Genomic DNA, 21,571 nt, shown 5'->3' on the forward strand with positions numbered 1-21,571 from the left:
TACAGGTATGCAGTAAAGTCTTAAAACAGTTAAACATGTTCTTGATTCTCCTCCACTTCAAAAGCCAGCTATTTCCACAATATCAGTTTCCTTGATCTTTAGTACCCACTCATTACTTGAGGCAATCCAAATCCATGGGAAAGTCTGCAAGAACAAGTTTCCTTCGCTTTACGTAGTATGCAATCTTGTCTCCACAGTCCAGAACTTGAATAGTTATTTGCTTTTCTCTGGATTTAAAGACAAACTTCCAAAATTGGAGTCAGACTGAACCAAGAGACCAAGAAATCACTGACTGCCTACTGTTTTACTACTAAAAAACAGCGGTTCTTTAGCCTTTTGTTAAACCACAATAAAGTCCATTTTTTAGCTTCAATAAGTGGTATTAAACAGTCTGCCACATTTGCTCTCAGGACAAAACTGTCTACAGCAACAGGCAAAACGTGCTGGAAAACTACATCTGCACCTTTCCTCACAAGATTAGGATTGCCTTTTTATGACCACATAACCGTATCATGTACCTCCAGAATACAACTACCGAAATGGCTGCTGCCTTTGAAGTGACTGGCATACAGAAGAATCATGGAAGAAAACATTTTTTGCGTTTTTCTTTCTGGTTTTAGAAGTCGTAGTTTTTAAGTTTAAGACAGGAGGACTCCAAGTTGCATTATCTGAAAGGTGGAAAGTAGTCTTCGTGGGAAGCCACGACCCAGTCTGCGTATCGATAGCATACTTTGAGCAAGGAACTGGAGTCTCACATTCAAGAGTCTACCCCTTAAAAAGGGACAGAGAGAAGAAGAGGTGTTCAGCCTGACCTCCCACAGGACCAGTCATTTATAGGACACCTAGTGTCATTATGCAAAACGAACACCCAGAAAGGTCTTTCTCAAAGCTGGAAGAAAAGGAATGCTTAATGAAATCACTACTTTTTTTTTGAATCTCCATTTTTTATTTAAAAAAATAATTTAGCAATATCAGCATTCCAGCCAAAGAACAGTTAGCTAGACAGAATAAACAAACTCTGATCCATTCATGTTTTTATGAGGACAGTGGTTTTGAGACTGGTAGAGGCTAACAAGCAAGTCCCTTTGAAAGGGCCAGGGCAGATCAGAGCATTCGACTACTATCCATAGCTCCACTATCTAAACAATACTTCTTGAAATAAAGACTAGCAAAATGAATTCCATCCTATAATCTGAACAGTAGGAGATCACGTAGCATACATGGACTTGTTTCCACAGTCTGTGTGGTGAAAGGGACTGCACGGTAAACAGCCCTCCTGGACTAGTCTTTGGTGGTACACGGTGGCCACGTGCCGAGTTCGAATATTCAGCATTACCAAGACATTCTGAAGCCATCCATCTCAACAGCAGCAGCCAGAGTCCAACCAAACTTTGATCAAGAATGCAAATGTGATTCAACAATTTATGTAGTAAGACAACAAATTCCCAGATTAACTACAATACAAAACCACTCCATTTCACAGAGGCCAGAAGTCACGGGTTAGAAGTCTCTGACTTTGCTCCTAATAGCACTACTGAGCCCCTGGATCGAGGGCTCTCCTCTCCCAACCACTAATCAAATTCAGCTACAATCCCTACTTCAGTTCCACACAAACAATTCCAAAGAAGTTTGCCAAGCCTGAACGTAACATATTAAGTATGATTTAACATTTACTCTTTTAACAATCTCTAACCTCTGAACCACAAGATTTCCAGGAGTCTATCACAGCAGCAATTGTTTGTCACTTGGAAAATCTAGTATGTGCCAATTTTGCTCAGTGCTTCACATTCAAGCCTTAGACACACCTATATTAAAACCTAGATATACATCTTAAAGTAGCAGATTCCCTTCAAAGGACATCTGAACTTCCTGAAGAGGCAAATTTTTAAAAAAAGGCAGGGGGGAGGGGAACGACACAAATAGTGTAACCGCTTGCTATCCAAGACACCAAGTCCACAGTAGAGAATGACTGCAACAAAAATGCATTTTTTTCACTTGAAAAACATGTCAAATTATTCAACATGACACTTCTTCCAGGAGACTTGTTTGAGGCCAGCAAAGGAAACTTTTTTGTTTTTAAACAACCTATGCTGGGTCACGTTTTATTTGTCTTTTTTCTACATCCCAAACCACAGTATATAAGAATATCAGGCATTGGGAATAAAGCAAAACAGCAGACAAGGGTAGTCTACGATAGTGCACAGGCAATTAAGCCATGGAAAAGTACCAACAGCAGATATCCATGTACTAAAGCGGCTTCAGAGGGCAAAAGGAATGCACAATGATCAATTTTTTTTATGCCAGAGAACAGTTGGCTTTTTTCAGGAAACATATCCTATATCCACAAATGAAGAAATTTTGTTCCAAGCTCAAGAGACTGAAGGAACTCAAGTTTATTACCAGACCAGCCTCCAAAGGGAGATAAAACTTGCAGAAAATACTAGCTCTAAGTCAATGCAAGTATAATTAAGGAATATGTTCCCCATAGTGTCTTTAAGACTTAACTGAGAGCAGACAGATTTATTTACTTTTTTAAACATCACGTTTGAGAAATTTCAGAAACTCCGTGTTTCCTAAAACAAGAGACTGAAGCAGAAATCATTACAACAACTAGCAACACAAACCAAAGGAATCTCCAGTGTTACTCATCATTACAGCCATCAGGTTTTTCCCCCCTCTAACTTTATATCCACTTTCCAAAGAAGTTTATCGGTGTGGAAAATTAAGATCTTCAAGCCAGGTTGGTCTGTCAGCATTCAGGTAATTTTCCAATGACTGTTCAGGAAGCTCAGATAAGTACGTCCATATGGTGACTTGAGGCACGGCTCGGATGGATTCACCTAGCCCTAAAGACGTATCTGGAAAGTAACTAGGATAACAAACTCAGATGTCGATGTCAACTTTGAAGATTCTAAAGTTGGGCAATATGATTTTAACAGTTAGTGACAAACCAAGAAGCTCTGAAAGGCATGAAAGGTGCAGAGAGGCAAATCTCAGCAAGATGAAGCACAGAAACTGAAAAAGAGGTGAGTGTTTTCTATCATGGTAATTTCTTTGGCCTAGAGGGTCAAATGTAAATACTAAATAAAGAAGAAAGCTTCTCAAGACATTACCAAAACTGTAAGGACACCCCATCAACTTCTGACGTATGGAACAACAAGCAAATGTGACTGATTCAATAGGACCCTGCCATCAAAAGCCTAATACTTTCAACACGAGGCAATTCAGAATTGGTCACAGCTCCTCCTTCATTTACAGTTTAAAGATCATGACAGGCAACCTCTAAAAAAACTACATGGGGGGCTTGGGCTGGGGAGAGGGAAGGGAAACACACTTTATACATTTATGAAGCTTTAGTTAAATGGGAAGAAAAACATTCTTTCCAAAGTAGAGACAGAGGAGAATTCGCAAGCTATCCTTTTACATTAGGGGAAGGTAAATCTCACTTTTGCATGAGAGAACACAGGAAAAAACATGGGTAATTTTGGCTCTAACAGCCCAGGCAGGAGAGATGAAGTGAAAAATCTCATTCGCTGATGAAGGACAGTGCCTCCTTGATGAGATGGTTAAGGCCAATAAGAACAGAGCAATTCATTAGCGCATCTACTGAAAGTAAGGGAGAACAAGTCAGATGTGGAACAGCACTTCCACACTGCTTATTCACCTTTTCTCTTGGCCCACCTAAAAAATCAGTCTGCAAGCACAATGCGACAGAATCTTGGGCACTGAAATCCAGGGACTCTCCAGTAACACCTGTCTGCAGGTACTGCAGTTAACAGCTGTTAGTACCAAAGTAACAAAAGTGCCCAACTAACACCTGGGATCAAGTACAACAGCAAGAGGGCACGAGTTACATCTTTAGGCGGCCACAAATTTCCAAAAATCTCTGGAGATGGAACAAGAAAGAAGGCAGCACACAAAGTTTAGCAGCTGCTCTTCTTCACAGACAGTTTAAGCTGGGAAAGCCTCTTTTCCTCACATCCCGGTTTTGATAGGAAGAGGTAAGCATGCCTGCTCCACACTACAGCTCTGCCTTAGGTAAACGTGGGTACAACCATGCCAGTACAAACAGTCCCTGGGCTGTCCTGGAATCTTTGAATGCGACATGAGCATGGCCTTGACTGCAACTGCTCCTGGCTTTGCAACAGAGCAGAACAGAATTGTTTAGTTTTACAGCTAATCTTTCTCCTTGTATTGTATGCCATCTTGCTAGTCTTGTCAGGAAAAAAAGGGTTTAAAATACAAAATTCTCTATTTCCTAAAGGAATCAATAAATATCTCAAATTCAAATACAAGTTCTTTTTTGTCATATGGTATCACCTCGCTGTGCCAGCTGCCATGAAGCATTACCATTTTTCTCCCTAAGACAGAGCTGTTTGTTGGGGGACAGATTAGGACAGCTATTTAGCATTCAATCATGTTTACATTTAGACTCCACTTACACGGAGCATGCTGAAGAACAACTGCCTCATTTTTCTCCTGAAGCCATTCACCAATTGCCAGTTATCAATGCTGATTACGTCAGTTTAGTAGAACCTTGTGTTTGTCAGCCAATACAAGGGAGTTTCAAACAAGAACATTTTTTAATGTCATTAATAACTGTGTCATACTGCATACCTGTAATTGAGTTTCACCAACAAATACACTGAAATGACTGAACCAAGGCATTACTCTTGAGACAGATGTCACCTTTAGAAGACTTCAGATGTACGCATCTGAAAAACCAGGTTGCAGAAATATGAGCAGACCTCAAAGCTCATGTCTCCTAAACCATACTTACTGACGCAAAACAGCCGATTGAGGTGAACTCCTCCTACGTTCAGCAACCTGCTATGCCATTGCTGCTAACAGCTTAAGTCTTCACGACTGCCAAGCGATGGAGCAGTCATGAAACACCTATGTTTACCCTTTGTGTACAGACCTGTTTCACGTGCTCCCAAAACCTTGAACGTTTGGCCTGTAATTCTTACCCTTACAAACCAAGAATTCTAACGTTTAGAATTTTCCACAGTCACATTCCTGGTTCTTGGAACTACTATGCCTTGTATCGAGAAGTACCGATTGAGCAAGTTCAAGCACAGCACAAGAGCACCAATTTGGTAGAAGTCAGTGACTAATTAGAATGAATCGCAACTACACAGCAAATCTAAACTGTTGTATTTTAACAAGCAGTCCCAAAAACCAAGAACAATGCTTCTCAATGTTTAGCATAACAAGCCCTGCAGACAGAATGAAGAGGTTTCACTGTTCCCCTAGGAGTATCTGCTGGAATGAGCAGCTGAACAGCAAGGCAGGAAACAATCTCACACCGGACTTTTCCATCCACGTGAACTGGAGAGAAACCACAAGACACTTGGAACGGAATTCAACACAGTACTTAAAATTAGACATCTACACATACAGATACTCCTATTAACCAATGTACCTTGTGTAGCACAGTGAAAGCATAGTTTAAGGCACGGGACCATTCATAATTAGGGCCTGTTAAAGCAGTCTTTAAGACCATAATTCTTCACATTACAGAAAATCATTGCTGAATCTCAAGCATCAACCTTTCACAGCCTCTAATTATGTAAGTTTCCCAGGGCTTATAGTCCTGAAGTTCGTTACGCAGACTCGGTTCCATTTTGCCTCCAAAGACAAACATTTTAAACCTTTTGGAAATTTGTTTTCCCATTCATTAGGCCACACCTTGTGAACACATTAACTATCATTCCTTACCTAGTTCAAACACAAGTGAACACTGATCACTATTTTGCAAGATGTTTATGACTGATGCTATGTATTTTAGAAGTGACCCACAAGGAGTGGTTGGATTAGTTACTCTTAACTTGTTTTGAGACATTTTAATGATGGAGAAGCCAAGTATTTTCTTGCCACTCCGCTGCATTTCCACGGTGACTTGAAAACTAGTAAAGCTGCACATCAGCTTAAAGAAATAACGCTACATTTAGACTTGTCACCACCTGAGAGTAGTGAGCTCAATTTCTTCATCTTCTTCAAGAGATGAAGATGGTAAGGTCAACAAAGTAAGGCGGCTCCCATTCACATGGGACAGTTAAATAGAAGTGTGGAAGGGGGAAACACCATGAACATGATTTCCAAAGCCCTAACTGTGTTGCAGCACATGCCAAAGCACAAACCTGATTTTTCTTTTTTGCAGGTCACCCTTAAATACATTTTACTGCTATCAAATGGCAGTATGGATCTTTATCTAAGCACAGATCACTACCAAGTTTGGGGACACAGCTGTATATCCACACACCAGATCAGCAGTAAACAACTAGCTTCATTACCCAAAAGACATTCAAATGCTTCAGAAAGTTTTGTTGCATGTCAAGGCTGAAGTCTGATAAAAGCCTCATTTTTCCCCCCTAAGAAAAATACTATTTTAAATCCCCGATGAAGCACTATTAGCTGTATGCCAACATGCCTATAAAGGAACTATCCGTCTCGAAGGCTGCCAGGGAGCAGAAGTTGTGCAACACCCAAAAAGGCTTCAAGAAGACCTTTTACAAAACTCATGTCACTTCGTCCACCCAGACCTTCAACTCTTAAGTTTACAAACAGTCAGCCACAAGTAAGATGACAGACATCACTTGGCCACCTGAGTTGTACATTACCTTTCTCTTTGACCAGGTCTTTCAGAGACTGCCACTTCACATCAAATGGAATATTTGTAATAAAAGCTCGGTATCTTTTAGCAGGATTAGCATATGGCTCAAAGCGATTTCCTCCTCTTTTGACACTTTTCTCTTTTCTTTTTTCATTTTGGCTTGGTCGTTCACCTTCACTGCAAGCAAAGAAAGATAATCACACACATTAACTACTCTGGCATTTGATCAATGTCACACCACCTCTTGGAACATAACTTGTTACATTTTTAAAACTAAATCAAAACTGGCAAAGTTTCATCCATTCACACTATTTGCAAAACTGTACACCTTTCAAGCAAAGCTGATACGCATGGTACCAGTGCTACATAGTGTATTATAACAAAATATTTCCTAATAGCAGACAACCTATGTCATGAAGATCCACTATTTTCTCCCACATTTATCCAATGTAACCCAAGTTTGGCATTTCCTAAGCTGAATCTCTTTAAAGCCGACCAAGCCTTACTCCGTCTCCTCGTGACACTCCAGACCAGACGTCCACCCTATTTATTTTCTCCTTAGCACACTATACTACCTGAAGACTTTTAAGTCAAATAATACATTGACCCACCATATTTGTAGTCTAACACCAAAGAATTTTAACAAAATAATCCTGTATCTAACAAAACACTCACGTCAACAATTCTTACCTAACAACACTTTCTTCCTCCTCCAATTAATACAGTTTTTGGACAACACAAATTCAAAGCAACTGTGCATTCCAACAAATGTATTGAATGGTCTTTTTAACTATTTCAGAATACCAACTCTAACAGGTCAAAAATTAAAAAGTTTGAAATTAAGACTATTGCTTAACCAACCTAGATGACCATCAGTTCTTAACAGGACATTAAGTGCCACTGAATAACAGTATTTAAAATTAAATACATACATAAAACCAGGAGTATTAAATACCTCAGCCTGACATGACTCCCTTAACTAATCCAATTAATCTCATTGTTCACTTTGTGCTGGTTGAGAAGATGAAGAAATACATCTTTAAAAAGAATTCATGAGAACACGTTAGTCAAAAAAGCTAGTGAAGTTTCTAAAACTTATCTGTACATAAACTGAGCTTTTCCTCAACTTAACGCCTACATAGCCCTGCAAAGTCCAAGCCATGTCAGAAATTCTGGCTCTGATGTGAACACACTTCTGCATCAACACTGTCTGTTCCTTTAGAATGATTTCAATCACTGAACAGATACAACAGCCTGCAGGGAAAAAAGAGAAACAAGTATGCAGACGCCTATGAAGTTTTACATGAGTGGGTTCCCCATTTTTATTACATAGCAGCCTACACTTTTTCAGCCACAAGGACATGTTACTGGCAAACACACAAAATATCGTACCTTATGGATACAGCCATAACCGCAAAGAGAATTTGGCTCTAAGTATGGCCATCATGCATCACTTCATGTCAAAAGAGACATAGGTTCAGCACGTAAGTAATAGGCTGGAAAAGGGGTCTATTAACTAAAGAACAGATTTTTTTTTTTAATGTACAATATTTATATTTCACCAAAAAGTAAAATTTTTAGACCTTCCCTTACCGAATTTCTTTAAAGCTTTTTGAGTAATGAAGTAATTAAAAATCCAAAAATAGATTCAAAATAGGCCAATCCTTCTAACACCTTAACTTCTGTTTGGCTGAAGAAATAACACAAAATTTAGTGCTTGTGTCAAAAGCTACACCCAGTTTTTTATGGTTATTCCTCAGACTGGAACTATTTACATTCCCCCTGGGTTTAACTACTATATAACATGCTTCGAAGTAATGCAGTATGATGCAGACATTTTTTTGCAATCCTGCATTTTAAGCTGACTTGAGAGCCTTAAAACACCTCAAGCTTTGATACATCTGTAAAGAATTCAGACAAGCATTAGCCTATCACATATTCCTTATCATATTCATCATAACAAAATCCATCCAGGTCAAGAGAAATGTCAAGGAAACTACTTCAGCTGCGAAGTTGGTGATTTTTTTTTTTCTTTTGTGGGATTTCAGACACCATCTCCATGGGTTTCACACACCGAAAGGACAAGAACAGGCAGGCACAGGTCCACAGAAATCACTTAAAAGACATGGTTACCAAGTCTGAAAACAACTGAGCATTCAGGGCTTCTTTTAAGGCAGTTCTAGACAGCAGGAAGGAATGAGCCCCACATCACCTCCAAAATACACCATGCTTGCCTGTGAGTATCCCTCAGTTGGAAGGGCAGGCGAGATAAAATTCCCACAGCAGCTTTGCTCATCCCAAAAAGGAACCACTCTGAGCAACTGATCCATTTACACCAAGGCTAACGCAAGATCCACAGAAAATAATGCACTTAAGTAGTTACTTTCAGAAGATATGTCATCTACTCTGGTTTTTTTTTTCCTTGGGTTACAGAGCTGAAATGTGTCATCAAGACTTAAGAAAAATTCTCCTGTTTGTGATATGTGTAGAAGGAGGAACTGAAAGGGAAGCTCTTATTTCCTCCAAAGATATGAACTGATGCACATTCCTCTGCAAGATTTCTTAAACACACCACCTAGACCCAACAAGTCTACCAGAAATCACTAAGAATTAAAATCCAGTATAGGCAGATCCCCCTGAAGGGCACTGAAAATACGCTCACATGAACGCTGGCATTATCACTGTAGAAGTGTTAGTTTTTCCACATGGAGTTTGATATTACAAACAGAATTGCACCTCGATAAAAAGACAAGCTCTCTGCAAAGACTACAAATATGACAGGGCCAGGAAAAAAAGAAAATGAGAATAAAAGAGACATCTTTACTTAATACTTCCAGGAATAAATTGTCTCCTTATACAAGACAAATTACTGATTACATTTTACCTAGAGCTGCAGGCTCTGCTACCGTCGCCAAGAGTAAGTTCACTTCAAGGTGTAAACAGAATCTAAGATCATCCCCCACATACCAACTACCCAACAGAAGGAGGAGAGAAAATGATGGGAAAATCCTTCCCTTCACTGTATTATGTGCCACGGTGGGATCCCCACCCTCCAGGTCAGGACTGCCTCCGCTCCTGAACAGGCATGCCTGTTCCTGCCTGGCAGGAAGCAGACAAAGAGAGAGTCGCGTATGACAGTAATTTTTTGGTTGCCATAAGCACAGTTTAACTATTTTGTGTTGAGGGGAAAAAAAAAATAGATCTGGACATTCTTCCCAAAAAGTGACACTTGGAAAGCAGACTGCCTTCCCAGTCATGTGAAACCACAAACCACAAACTGAGGCAGCAGGGGCAGATGAGAGCGGTTTTCCAACTCAAGACATACCGCCATCTCCTTGCCATACCCATGTTATCTCCAATTAACTACAGACCATCGAGCTGGCCTCTGTTATTCAGATTCTGTCAGCTCTGGGTCAGACTGCAGATATGCAACATGCCTGGGCGTAACAGTCTGCAGCAAACAGCAGCCCGACTGACACACAACTATGTAACACACCTCAGGAACAGCAGATAAACAAATCTGACCTCAAGTCTGAAACATTACTCACAGAACGTCAGGTTCAAAATGCTAATTCTTATCTCCACGGCATTTAAGGCCTAGGGACGAAAATTAACCGAAAAAAATGTGTGCTTTATTCCATAGATTTGGTATTTAAAAAAGCTTTGCTAACTATGGAATTTTCCAAAATGAGGTTAGTGTTAAGATAGGAGAGAGACAGCAGTTCAAGATTTTTCTGCTTATCATGCCCACATTCACAGACCTAGAATCGTAAGCCCTGCAATTTTTCTTTTTAATTTCTGTAACATTCTAGTGACATCAGACACACAACCCTAACTTAGTGCCTGGCATTGCCTTCAAGCTCTCGCTCTCGAGGCATTTGCCTCTCGTGTTCCTAACCCACTCCACAGGTAAATCATCGACCACGAAACAGAGCACACTTTGCTCCAAATGTTGCAGCACTATGACAGATAACTGCCCGAGAAGAGCTTAGCTCTTGCAACCTGCCATTGACAGAACAAAAAGTGATTAACTTACAACACCAAAACCCACCCCACTGGCACTGCCTATGCGTCTAGGAGAGGCTTTAATTTGTCCACTAAGGCCCAGCAGAAACATTTTCTAACAGGAATAAGCAAAGATCTCTAGGATCTCCCTGGCCGCCCCAAACCGGGGCCTGCGCAGTGCACAAAGCGCCAGGACGAGGGACCTACTCCCTCCCTGCTCCGACCTCGGACGGCGAGCGCCCCCGGGCGCGCCTGCCCGGGGCGGCTCCGCGCCCGCCAGCCTCCGCGCCGCAGCGGGTAGGCCCCGCCCGGAGGCTAACACAGGCCCTCGCTTCAGCAGCAGCCCTGGCCCCAGGCCCGGCCCCGCCGACAGCCGCCCCCGCCTCCCGGCGCAGCGGCGACGGCCCCGGCCCCCCCACTCGGCCCGGCTCAGGCCAGGCCCGCGGCGCGGGGAGGCCGCATGCGGCGCAGCAGGCCCAGGCGGTAACGCGGCCCCAGAGCGGCCACCCTACCTCTTGGGGGGCGGATCCCCAGCACTGCTTGCCCCATTAGGTGGTGGCGGAGCCGCCGCCGTCGCCGCAGTCGCCGCCGGCTCCTCCATTTTGCCGCCGGCGCTTTCACTGGCCGCCGCTACCGCTGCCGTCGCCGCCATTTTCCCAGCGCTGCGCCTTTGTGTGAGGAGAGCCCGCCCCGCTGGCTGCGCGCGGGGCACGCCGGGGCGCATGCGCACTGCGGCGCTCCGCTTCCCGCGCGGGCCGGCGGCGCTTGTGCTCTGCGGCCGTTCGCGCCCTTGTCATGCGGGTCGCTTCGCCGGCGCACTCCTCCTCTCAGGCCATTGCCGTCACCGATTCCGCCTCTCCCCTGTTCCAGCAGCCACCTCCAGTTCTTGCCGAGTGTCACCTGGCACTGAAATCACAGGACTGTGCCCCGAGGGCTCCTTTCTCTCTTCAAAACTGGCAGTCTCCTGTTCCACGATCCCAAACTCGGCCTTGTATCCCCGGAGAGCTGCTGTGTGTGCAGCACAGAGGTCCTGAGGGGCTCAAACGCTAAAACAGGATCCCAGGCAGGGCCGAGGGCCTGAGAGGAGGTTGTAAGGGGCCTTGAAGGATGCCACAGGGTTGTAACGGGGTTTGGGAATGCTGTGAGGAGAGTACAGAGGGACTCCGAGACATCCTGGGTGGTGCAGAGAAGAAAAAGGACTGTTCTGGGACACAAGGATGGAGGAGGGTTGTGAGGGGCCCCAGGGGGTGTTAGAGGGCCGTGGGGCACGAGGAGGGTGTCACAGGCATGGCGGTGGGCCTGGAGAAGGCCTCAAGAGGGCCAGGGGATAAAAGGCGGCTCAGAGAACGAACGGGGGCCTCAGCATGCGATGTGAGAGAAGGCCCAAGGCAGAGACAACTCCTCCCGGCAGGATGGGCAGAGCCCTGGTGGCATCCTGACAGCCCCGCACCACAGCACTACCCCCTCTCAGCATGCCCCAAGGGGCAAAATGGACAACCGGCCAACTTGCATCTCCCAGCAGGGCTGCAGCGAGCACTGGAGCTGGGGAGGTCACCCAGGAGAGGCCATTCCCCCTGCCCAGGCCCAGCTCTGCCATCGCTCCCCCCATCCAGGGGGTCTGGAGGGGCCTGGGCTGCAGGCAGGACCTGCCTTGCAAATGGCCCCAGGGCTGTCCCAGCTGGCCAAGGAGCCTCAGGGTGCTCTGGGAGCCCCACGCTGGGTACCCCCCTCCCCAGGACACCCTGTCAAGACACTTTTTACTGAGTGCAAAGGTACAGGGACATGAGCTGAATAAAGCAAGTGTTTATTAATTAATGCATACACACAACACCCAGGAGCAAGCCTATCATCCACCTCAGTCCATAGGCACCCCGTGTCACCTAAGGAGCCATTACCAAATCAACATCCATCAGCCCGGTAGGGAAGGGTCAGCTCCTGCTCATGATGAGGCAAGAAACTAAGGAGCTGCTGGCCTCCCCCACCTTTTTCCTCCAGGGATAGGATTCAGCACTGATATTAGAGAGGAAAATTTCACTCATCTGTACTTTTTCCCAATCACCAGAACAGAGCCCTGCAGGAAATTTTCACAGCTCATGGCTCTTTTTTTCAAAATACAGTAAGAAACTATAACCCCCACATAAGAAACTCTCAGCTAAAAACTCAAACAAATAAACTGTAAGTGAAGGACTCTGAATCCTCAGTTTTAAGCAAGAAACACCAAAGCACACATGAGCAGGAAAGAGAAGCAAAGGAGTTTCCCCTTCATTTAAAAGCACAGCAAAGCACTCACCAGAAAGTTCTCCCGCTGAACTTACTCGCAACACCAAAAGCACTAATATAGCTGCATTAGGGACAATTAATTTAGTTTCTTCCCATCCCAAAGACTGACCAGAAAATGCCTCACAGAACAGAGATAGCATACTGCAGCTGGGGGAATATTTCTCATAAAACACAGACTTCTTTTTTTAAGCCCATTATCCATATGATAAACATCTGTAGTTGCAGCACAAGGGCCTGCTCAGGGCCCACTTTGCCCTGCGGAAGCACCCAGCACCCAGCACCCAGCACCCAGCACCCAGCACCCAGCACCCAGCACCCAGCACCCAGCACCCAGCACCCAGCACCCAGCACCCAGCACCCAGCACCCAGCACCCAGCACCCAGCACCCAGCACCCAGCACCCAGCACCCAGCACCCAGCACGCCTCGGGCAGAATCGGCGGAACCTCTTCTCAGGTCACGGCGCACCGGCGGACTTTTATCGGTCGGTGCAGCTCGCTGACGGACGGCAGAAACAGCCAGTAACGACGAGGAGCAGCCGGGCGGTGAGTCATCGCACCAATGAGCGGCGGAGGAAGGCGGAGCTACTTCCCGGAAGTGGCGAGAGGTGCGGGGGGCAGCTTGCTGGGTGGCACCGGTGGTTGGGGGAGGTCGCAGCCATGTCGGAGCGGAAGGTGTTGAACGTGAGTTGGAGGGGGGTACCACTACTTGGGAGGGGGTCCGGGGGGGTCCCCAGGATGGGCTGGTTCTGGGGAGGATGCCCTGATCGCTGAGATTGGTCCTCAGACCGGGGGTGCTGGCGACCCCCTGGTCGGTTGGGGGGTCCTGAGGCAGAGGGGGGTCCCTGAGGGGACTCTCAGGCTGAGAGGGGAGGATTGGGGTGGGGATCCCCAGGCTGGGGCTCCTGGGAGCGCTTGGCGGGGGCTACCTGGGGCAAGAGTGTTAGGCCCTAAAGTCGTGCGAGGCTCCTGGGGCCTGGGGTTGAGGATGTACAGACAGACAGCCACGCACCACCATGCCTGGCTTTGGCGGGGAGTGGTGCATAGAGTGTTTAGCACTTAAGACCACGCCTGGTTAATAGGGGCACGCTGGCTCCTGTGTGGAGCTGATGCCTTAGGCTGATGTGGCAGCTGGGAGCCTGCCTCCCACGGTTCACACTGCCCTAGGTGATTGTGCCCAGCACACATGCGTCTCTGCTCTGTCTCTGTAGAAATACTACCCGCCGGACTTCGATCCTGCTAAGATCCCAAAACTCAAACTCCCAAAGGACCGACAGTATGTGGTGCGGCTCATGGCCCCGTTCAACATGCGGTAAGAGGGGCTGTACTGGTCGGAAGGAAGTGGTTCTAGAAGAGAGGAGTGTGCTTGGGAATTGTTTAGCCTCCATACGCTGCAGGGCAGTGGCTGCCAGCAGCTGTTAGAGGTGACACAGACCAAAAGAAGAGGGGTGATGGAGAAGGAAGAGGTGCTGTGGATGATTTGGGGGTTGTTTGAAGAGCAGGTACAGAATTTCCAATGGAGAAAATAACCACTGCTCAGAACCTGGGTTGACACAGCCCGAAAATCACTTGGACTTTTCTTGGTTTGTTTATTCCCTTTTTTTGATGCTTTATGGACCTTTCTCTCTCCTTTCTAGATGCAAGACATGTGGTGAATACATCTATAAGGGGAAGAAGTTTAATGCCCGCAAGGAAACTGTTCAGAATGAGGTGTACCTGGGACTTCCCATCTTCCGCTTCTATATCAAGTGCACACGTTGCCTGGCAGAGATCACTTTCAAGGTGAAATATGTTCTGTATTTTCTGTGCTTTCACTTTCTGGGGAGGCTGTGCAGCCTGTAGATGTCACTGGGTACTGACCCCATGGGGAGGGGGTGTCCCAGGAAAGGCTGAGTCTGAGTGTGTGCTGTCTGGTGTATCTTCCCTTTTCATGGCTGTCCGTCCGTGGGCTGCAGCACATCAACTGGAGCAGAACAAAACGCTGTGGGTGATTGCCTGCTCTGTGATGTGAATGAAACTGGGAAACGTTTGCATGCAGCTCTCAAGTGGCCACAGGATGGCTGGAGCAGAATTGCTCCAGTACAATGATTTTGCTGTCTTGTTTCTTCCTTAGACAGATCCTGAGAACACAGACTACACCATGGAGCATGGTGCCACTCGCAATTTCCAAGCTGAGAAGCTCTTGGAGGAAGAGGAGAAAAGAATGCAGAAGGAGAGGGAAGAGGAAGAGCTCAACAATCCCATGAAGGTACAAGAACATGCCCTTCTCTGCAGAAGGCAAACCTCTCTCCTGCCCTGGCTGGCTTTCCCCAGCAGAGCAGGTGACTTTGTAGCCATCAGTTTAGTTCTTCAGGCTCCCAAGGTATCGCTGTGCTCTGGACAGACAAGAGACAGCTCTCTGATCTTATAGAATCCTAGAATCATTAGGTTGGAAAAGACCTCTAAGATCATCAAGTTCAACTCTCAGGAGGCTTCCTCCTGTGCTGGAACTTGTGTCAGACTGCATCTCGCCACAGTTTTTCCTGTCCTATTAAAACCCAAAACCAAGGGTGATCCTCTTAGTGCTTCCTGCCCTGTACTGGGTGGGGAGGCGATGTTGGAGGTTGCTGGCAGGCTCTGCTACCTCACATAAGCCCAACTTCCCTCTGGTCACCCAGGTCCTGGAGAACCGAACCAAGGACTCCAAGCTGGAGATGGAGGTTCTGGAGAACCTGCAGGAGCTGAAGGAACTCAACCAGCGCCAGGCAAACGTGGACTTTGAGGCGATGCTGAAGCAGTACAAGGAGTACGAGGAGGAGCAGAAGCGCAAGGAGCAAGAGGAGGATGAGCAAGAGATAAAGTGAGTGGGCTGGAAGCATTCATGGGCGTGTGAAATCAGCCATGCTGGTCCTGGCCCACCTTTCGTCAGCACCCCAAGAGTGCTTAAGAGAGGGCCCTGCCTGAGGGGCCTGAGTTCACAGGAGTTTTGTGGGTGGGGTGTAGTCCTGAGTGGGCTGCGAGGAGATTGGGGACAGTTTGTCGTGGCAAAGTGTTTAGGGAGGTGGAGGTGTGTTGGTATCACTGACGCATCTTGGGGGGAGATCTGAGCTGCTGCAGGGGCCTGACTCCCCCTGAGAAGTGTCGTTGCATGGAGAGAGAGTTTCTGCACCTGGCTGATGCTGCAGATCTCAGTGCTGTCAGTCTTCGGGCACTGCTTGAACATGACTTCTTAAAAAGCACCTGAGAAGATGGATCCCATTGCACCGCTGCTGAATTCCAGCTCCCGTTACAGCAAACAATGCAGGCACAGTGCACAGCCGGCACCGCTTGGCATGGCAGTGGAATGGAGCCAGCTCTAACCCTCCGCGTGCGGCCTCTCTCCTTGCAGGGCTATGCTGGAGCAGGCCCAGAATCGGCGGCTGCTGGTAGACTCCGACTCTGACGAAGAGCCTGCGAAATTGCACGCAAAGCCCATGGCGAAAACTAAACCTACGGACATCTTGCAGGAGGTGAGTGGAGGCAGAGGCTCTTTCACCCACCGCACCTCTTCCCCCAGACAAATCCGCTCTCCTGGGAAGCGTGTTGTCTCTTCTGTCCCCGCTCTGTGCGATGCCGGAGCCCTAATGCCTGTCACGCATGAGCAGTTTAGAAAGCCTGTGTCCCTGTGCACTGGGCTGAAAGGAGACAGGGATCAGTTGGTGATTTTAGACTGCGTCTGCTGACAAAGGCTGGGAGGGAGCTGCCCCCTGTCCTTGCTCAGGACGTGCCTTCCCTTTCAGCTCGAAAAGGACGGGCTCGCCTTTGCCTTGGTCATACTTCAGGCACGATTTCAGCGCTCTGAAAATTACAGCAATGAAACCACTGCCTGGGACAGCCTCTCCTTTCGTTCTGCTTTGTCTGTGTTGGAGACATACAGAACAAAAGAGCTTTCAGTGCCCGACTTGCAAGGGAGGGATTATCCCTGCAGACAGGCCCCTGCATTGCTGCTCACCGATGTCGATCCGTGTCTGCGGGCACCTCTGTCCAGTTGGATGAATCAAAGCTGCTGTGTCTCTAAGCCGGGCTGGGGTTAATCTGAGCTATGTTCCCTGGCCCGGCACTAATCCTCGTGCCCGGGGGAGTTTGATTCAGTGTCTGGACCACCTGCAGGCACGCAGTCCTGGCTGGCAGCGGTTGTGTAGCCCTGTGGCATTGCATCTGGCTCATCATCCCAGGGCCAGCCCGTGGCTGTGCAAGGCTGGATGTGACTGTCACGGGCAGCGGGACCTTTGTCTCCAAGGGCTGTTTTGCAGCCGCTTAGATCCGTAGCTCTGTTGTTTGCCTGGCTTGTGCCAGTGCCTGGGGGGTGGATACCCGCCTTGGCCGCTCCAAGCAGCTAGCCTCATGACTCTTGCACTTTGTGCTGCTGTTGTTACCACTGCTCCTTCTCCCCCATCCGTCTGCCTCCCCTCCAAGGCCAGAGCAGCCTAACGTCCCCGCTCTACTCTGCAGGACCCTCAGCCCCAGAGTAAGAAGCTGAAAACTGAGAGCTGGGAGCGGAGTGTGGGCAAATTGAACACCAAGTCCCAGCTGGCCGGGCTGGTCACAGTGAGGAAACAGAAGCTGGGTCCTGCCCTGGCTAATGGGACAGAGAATGAAGCCACCATGGCCAACACCGGTAACTGCTCACGTGGGGATGGGGTGGCCTTGAACTGGACCATCAGGGAGGGATCTGTCAGCACCCATGTGGTGTTTAGCTCCGTCTTCAGAGCCTGAAGGGACAGATGGGGCCACGATGGTGTAAGAACAGGGGGTTGTCCCAATTTCCAGATGTGCTGATGGAGGAGAGGTTCCTTCCTGGCCTTTGGCGGTAAGCCAAGGCCTTGGAGACAGACTGTCAGGGCCAGAAGCTTCAAAACAGCATCTCAGTGTGCAGATACGAGGCTGGGAACCGTCACAACAGCAAGATACAAACAGAAAAGCAAGAAAATTGCTTTGGTTTGGAGCCTGATTAGAAAACCTGCCAAACTGTTGGAATTTGGAAGCTTTAAAGAAGTGGTGAAAACAAGCAGAAAGGCTTTCTAGCAGCACCTCATCATTCACTGCCCCAGGAAGCCAGAGGATCTGGAGAAGGGGATGATGAATTGATTGATTCTGGGCTGATTGGTCCTAAGCCTTTGGCTTAGTAAGCCTCTCTGCCCTCAGGGGATCCCTGGGGAAAGACAGCTCTCGTAGTTACCCCGGTTTTGAGAACACTTTCCCCAGCCACCTGCTCCTGGCTGCTGCGGGGTCTGTTCAGCCAAATTACACTGGAGAAGGCTGCCCGTCTTTCAAGGGCACGGGGCTCTCTGCCCATGACGCTGCCACGCTTGCAGCTTGCCTGGTCAGAGCCGAGAGCCGGCTCCTCTCTTTCCTTTCCAGTGGCTGAAATCTCCCAGGGGGTTGTGGAGGGAGAAGGGGGCTTGGCAGACCTTGGGCCAACCTTGCTGCTTCTTCCCATTGCTGCAAGGCGGGAGCAGGAGGCTCCAGCCGAGGGGGCGCGGAGTCTCCTTGTCCACTCGATTTAACCTTGCTGTCCTCATCGAGATTCAGGCTGAGGCAGCGCTCGGACTCCAGCTGCCTTGTCTCCAGCTGCGAGCAGCCGGAGCGGCGAGGCAGGCTTGTTTTTCCGCGCGGCTGGTTATGCCGAGCCAGCGGGGTTTGCCAGCAGTGGGGAGGGACCTACCTGATGGTGTCTGCTCTCTTGCTCGGCTTCCAGGCTCGTTACCCACAGCAACGGGCACCACGTCCTCTCTCGGCTTGTTGGGAGCATATTCGGACAGCGAGGACAGCATGAGTGACTGATGAGCGACTGAGCCAGCGCAGAGCAGGGACCATGGGCTGTTCCCCCTCCCAGCTGACAGCAGCTGCTCTTCAGAGCCCCACGCGGAGCCAGCGTCGGGCCCTGCGGGGGTTTCCAGGCCATCTGGAGTCCCAGCGTCTTCACCCGCCCAGCCCAGGGTGTGCGTCTGTCCTGCAGCAGGGACGAGGCCCCGGCCGCCCATGCTGGCTAACGACACCAGCAGACAGAACCTGGATGAGCCGCTCAAGAAGACGGCTTCCTTGGAGGAGGGTATCGCTGCCGCCTTGCAGTCTGCAGGATGCCCCAGCACGCTGTCCCAGGCTGGCTGAGCCCAGACCCAGCTTCCAGCCAGCCCTGGCACACGGTGTGACCCAGCCCCGCACCCGTGACATGCGTGGGAGCACAGGGGCCAGCCAGTGCTGTGCAGTTCCTCCATCCTGGTGGTACCCGCTGCTCTCACCCCTGCGCTGGTCATGCCTGGGCCTGGGTTTGTGACACACTGTCCCTCCCGTGGCAATAAAAGGGCCTCGGGGCCTTCCTTCCCTTTCTCCCTGCAGGGGGAAGGCAGGAGCTCAGCACCCCTCTTTTGCCATGGGAGGGCCCACCACCACTTCTCTGGCCCTGGCTGTCTCCTGACCCCCGCTGTGGGGCTCAGATCCCGAGTGCCCCCTTATTTTGCTGTTGGAGGTGATGCAATCTGCAGCGTGGACATGGGGGGCTCATCCAGCCCCGCACGGTGGGGATGGGGCTGGGCTGCTGCTGGCCCAGAGACCAACAGGGCTCGCCGACAGCCACAACCCACTAATAAATAGGATGTGTCCGAGCCAGGTGACTCTTAATCTTCCAGGGTAGCAGGCGTGCACGAGTGACGGGCCCTGCCCGTGTGGGGCTGGCAGGGGCAGCCCCACAGCCCCCCACCCCAATGATATGGGTCCATCAGAAGGGCTGACCCACCCCAGGGTATCTACCTGCCCCAACTAGGGCTGAGACTTCCCATCTCACCCATGACCATGAACTTCCTCCTTATCAAGGCACCCACCTCTTAATTGACGAGCAGCTCCTGGTTAATTAATTCACGCTGGGAGCTGGGGAGAAAAGGCCGCTACCCCCGGGCCCTGGCCCAATTAGCATTCCTTGCACGTGTTGTAATTAGCCTCTTCAAATATTAACGCTGGGTACCAGGCTCAGCCCTGCCGGTTGTGTGGGATGAGGTTCAGTGGGAGCTGAGGTTCAGGGGGCGGGGCCGGCAGAGCTGGGGGGGCCCTGGTCACACTGTGCCCCCCCGCCATGCCCTGTGCCAGCTCCCTGTGCCCCCCAGCGCCCCTCGGCACCGGGCCCCCGGAAGGGACCTTTGTTCTGGGAGGGGACAATACAAGGGGAAAAGAGGGGCACGGCTGGGGGGTCCTGGCCCTCCTGCCCCACTGTGTGCCCTGAGGCTCCCCTTAAGCCCCGGGACCCCCGGGGGGGGGGAGCTGTAGCCGGTGTGCCTCCTGCTGGTGTCCGGGGGTCCCGGTGACACCCCCCTTCTCCTGCTGACACACACACACGGGGGGGTCCCGGTGTCACTTGGGGGTCCCGGCGAGCCCCTCCACCGCAGGGGGTTCAGCCTTCCCCTGCTGGTGCCCGCCCCGCAGTGCCGGTGCCCCCGCGGCGAGGCGGGGGGGGGGGGAGCCGGGGGCTCCGGTCCGCCCCGCGCGCGGCGGCGGCACAAAGCGGCTCCCGGCGGCGGCGGCGGCGGCGGCGGCAGCGGGGGGGCCCGGCCGGCCCCGCCATGGCCAAGTGGCTCCGGGAGTACCTGGGCCGGGGGGCCCGGCGCTCCCCCCCGCGCCCCCCCCAGCCCGACTACAGCGGCGGCGAGCGCCGCCCCACCGGCACCGGCACCGGGGCCGCTGCCTCCCCGCGGCACCGGCTGGTGCGGGTGGGGAGCGCGGGGCCGGGGGGCGGCCCCCCACGGCCGGAGCAGGTAGGGGGCACCGGGGGGGGACCGGGGAGGTGTGAGTGGGGCGGGCGGGGAGAGCGGGGGTCTTGGGGAGCAGGACCGGCGGGCACGGGGCGGGGGGGGAGATGAGGAATCGGGGGGTGCGGAGCGAGAGGGCCGGGAGAAGGACGGGGGTACCGGGAGAGGGCGGGGGGCAGCGGGGGAGGGGAAAAAGGTCGGGGGACAAAGGGACCGGGGTGGCGGGAGCGGGGAAAGGGCGGGGGACCCCCGTGGCAGGGCCCGGGGGCAGCCTGCAGCGCCCCGGGGAGGGGTCTCGGGCTGGGGGGAGCTGGGGGGAGCGGGGCGGGCCCCTTCCCACCCAGGACCCCCCCGCAGGGCTCCGGCGAGGGCGAGTACTCGGAGCCCTTCGAGGGGGAGCAGGACCCGGCGCCCGAGGGCGGCTGCGAGGGGCCCGGCGAGGCCGCAGGTGGGTGACACGCGGGGCACCCCCCCCAGCACCCAGCCCCACGGGCGGGTGTCCCACGGCCAGGGTGCCTCCCGCCCCTCCCGGCCCCGTCTGTCCCCAGGGTGCCCGCGGCAGGGCGAGGGCCAGCGGGCCAGGCCGCGGAGGGGACCCCAGCTCTACGACACCCCCTATGAGGAGTGGGAGAGGGCAGGGGAGGGCCCGGGGGTGCCCCCCACGCGGGACAGCCGCCTGCCCCGCCACGACGAGCGCCCGGCCGATGAGTATGACCAGCCCTGGGAGTGGAAGAAGGACCACATCTCGCGGGCGTTCGCAGGTGACAGCGTCCCGGGGCGCCGCGTCCCACCCCGGGGTCCCCCCCAGCACCCGTGGGTCCCACCCCGAGGGGGGGCAATGGGAACCGCAGCGAGGCAGAGCCAGGGGTGGGGACATCTAGGACGTTGCCTTGTGCTCTGGCACTGGGAGCCGGTG

General features: G+C 50.8%; 2 protein-coding genes across 2 annotated transcripts in view; both read left to right on the forward strand.

Annotated features, from left to right (window-relative positions):
- Positions 1-13,558: 13,558 nt before the first annotated feature.
- YJU2 (YJU2 splicing factor homolog) lies at positions 13,559-18,700 on the forward strand (the record flags this gene model as incomplete). Its single annotated transcript, XM_082010804.1, has 8 exons — positions 13,559-13,582; positions 14,110-14,210; positions 14,536-14,680; positions 15,012-15,146; positions 15,556-15,737; positions 16,266-16,386; positions 17,369-17,534; positions 18,615-18,700. 8 exons carry the CDS (start codon positions 13,559-13,561, stop codon positions 18,698-18,700), a joined length of 960 nt encoding a protein of 319 aa, XP_081866930.1.
- Positions 18,701-20,469: 1,769 nt separating this feature from the next.
- SHD (Src homology 2 domain containing transforming protein D) overlaps positions 20,470-21,571 on the forward strand; it is a gene marked incomplete at both ends in the record, with an annotated part of 2,752 nt that continues 1,650 nt past the window's right edge. Inside the window, 3 exon segments of the mRNA XM_082010899.1 lie at positions 20,470-20,661; positions 21,013-21,103; positions 21,204-21,416. Of these exon segments, the coding sequence (XP_081867025.1) occupies positions 20,470-20,661; positions 21,013-21,103; positions 21,204-21,416 (496 nt within the window).

Source organism: Phaethon aethereus, assembly GCF_964289735.1.
Source record: "Phaethon aethereus genome assembly, chromosome: 26".
NCBI classification, from domain to species: domain Eukaryota; kingdom Metazoa; phylum Chordata; class Aves; order Phaethontiformes; family Phaethontidae; genus Phaethon; species Phaethon aethereus.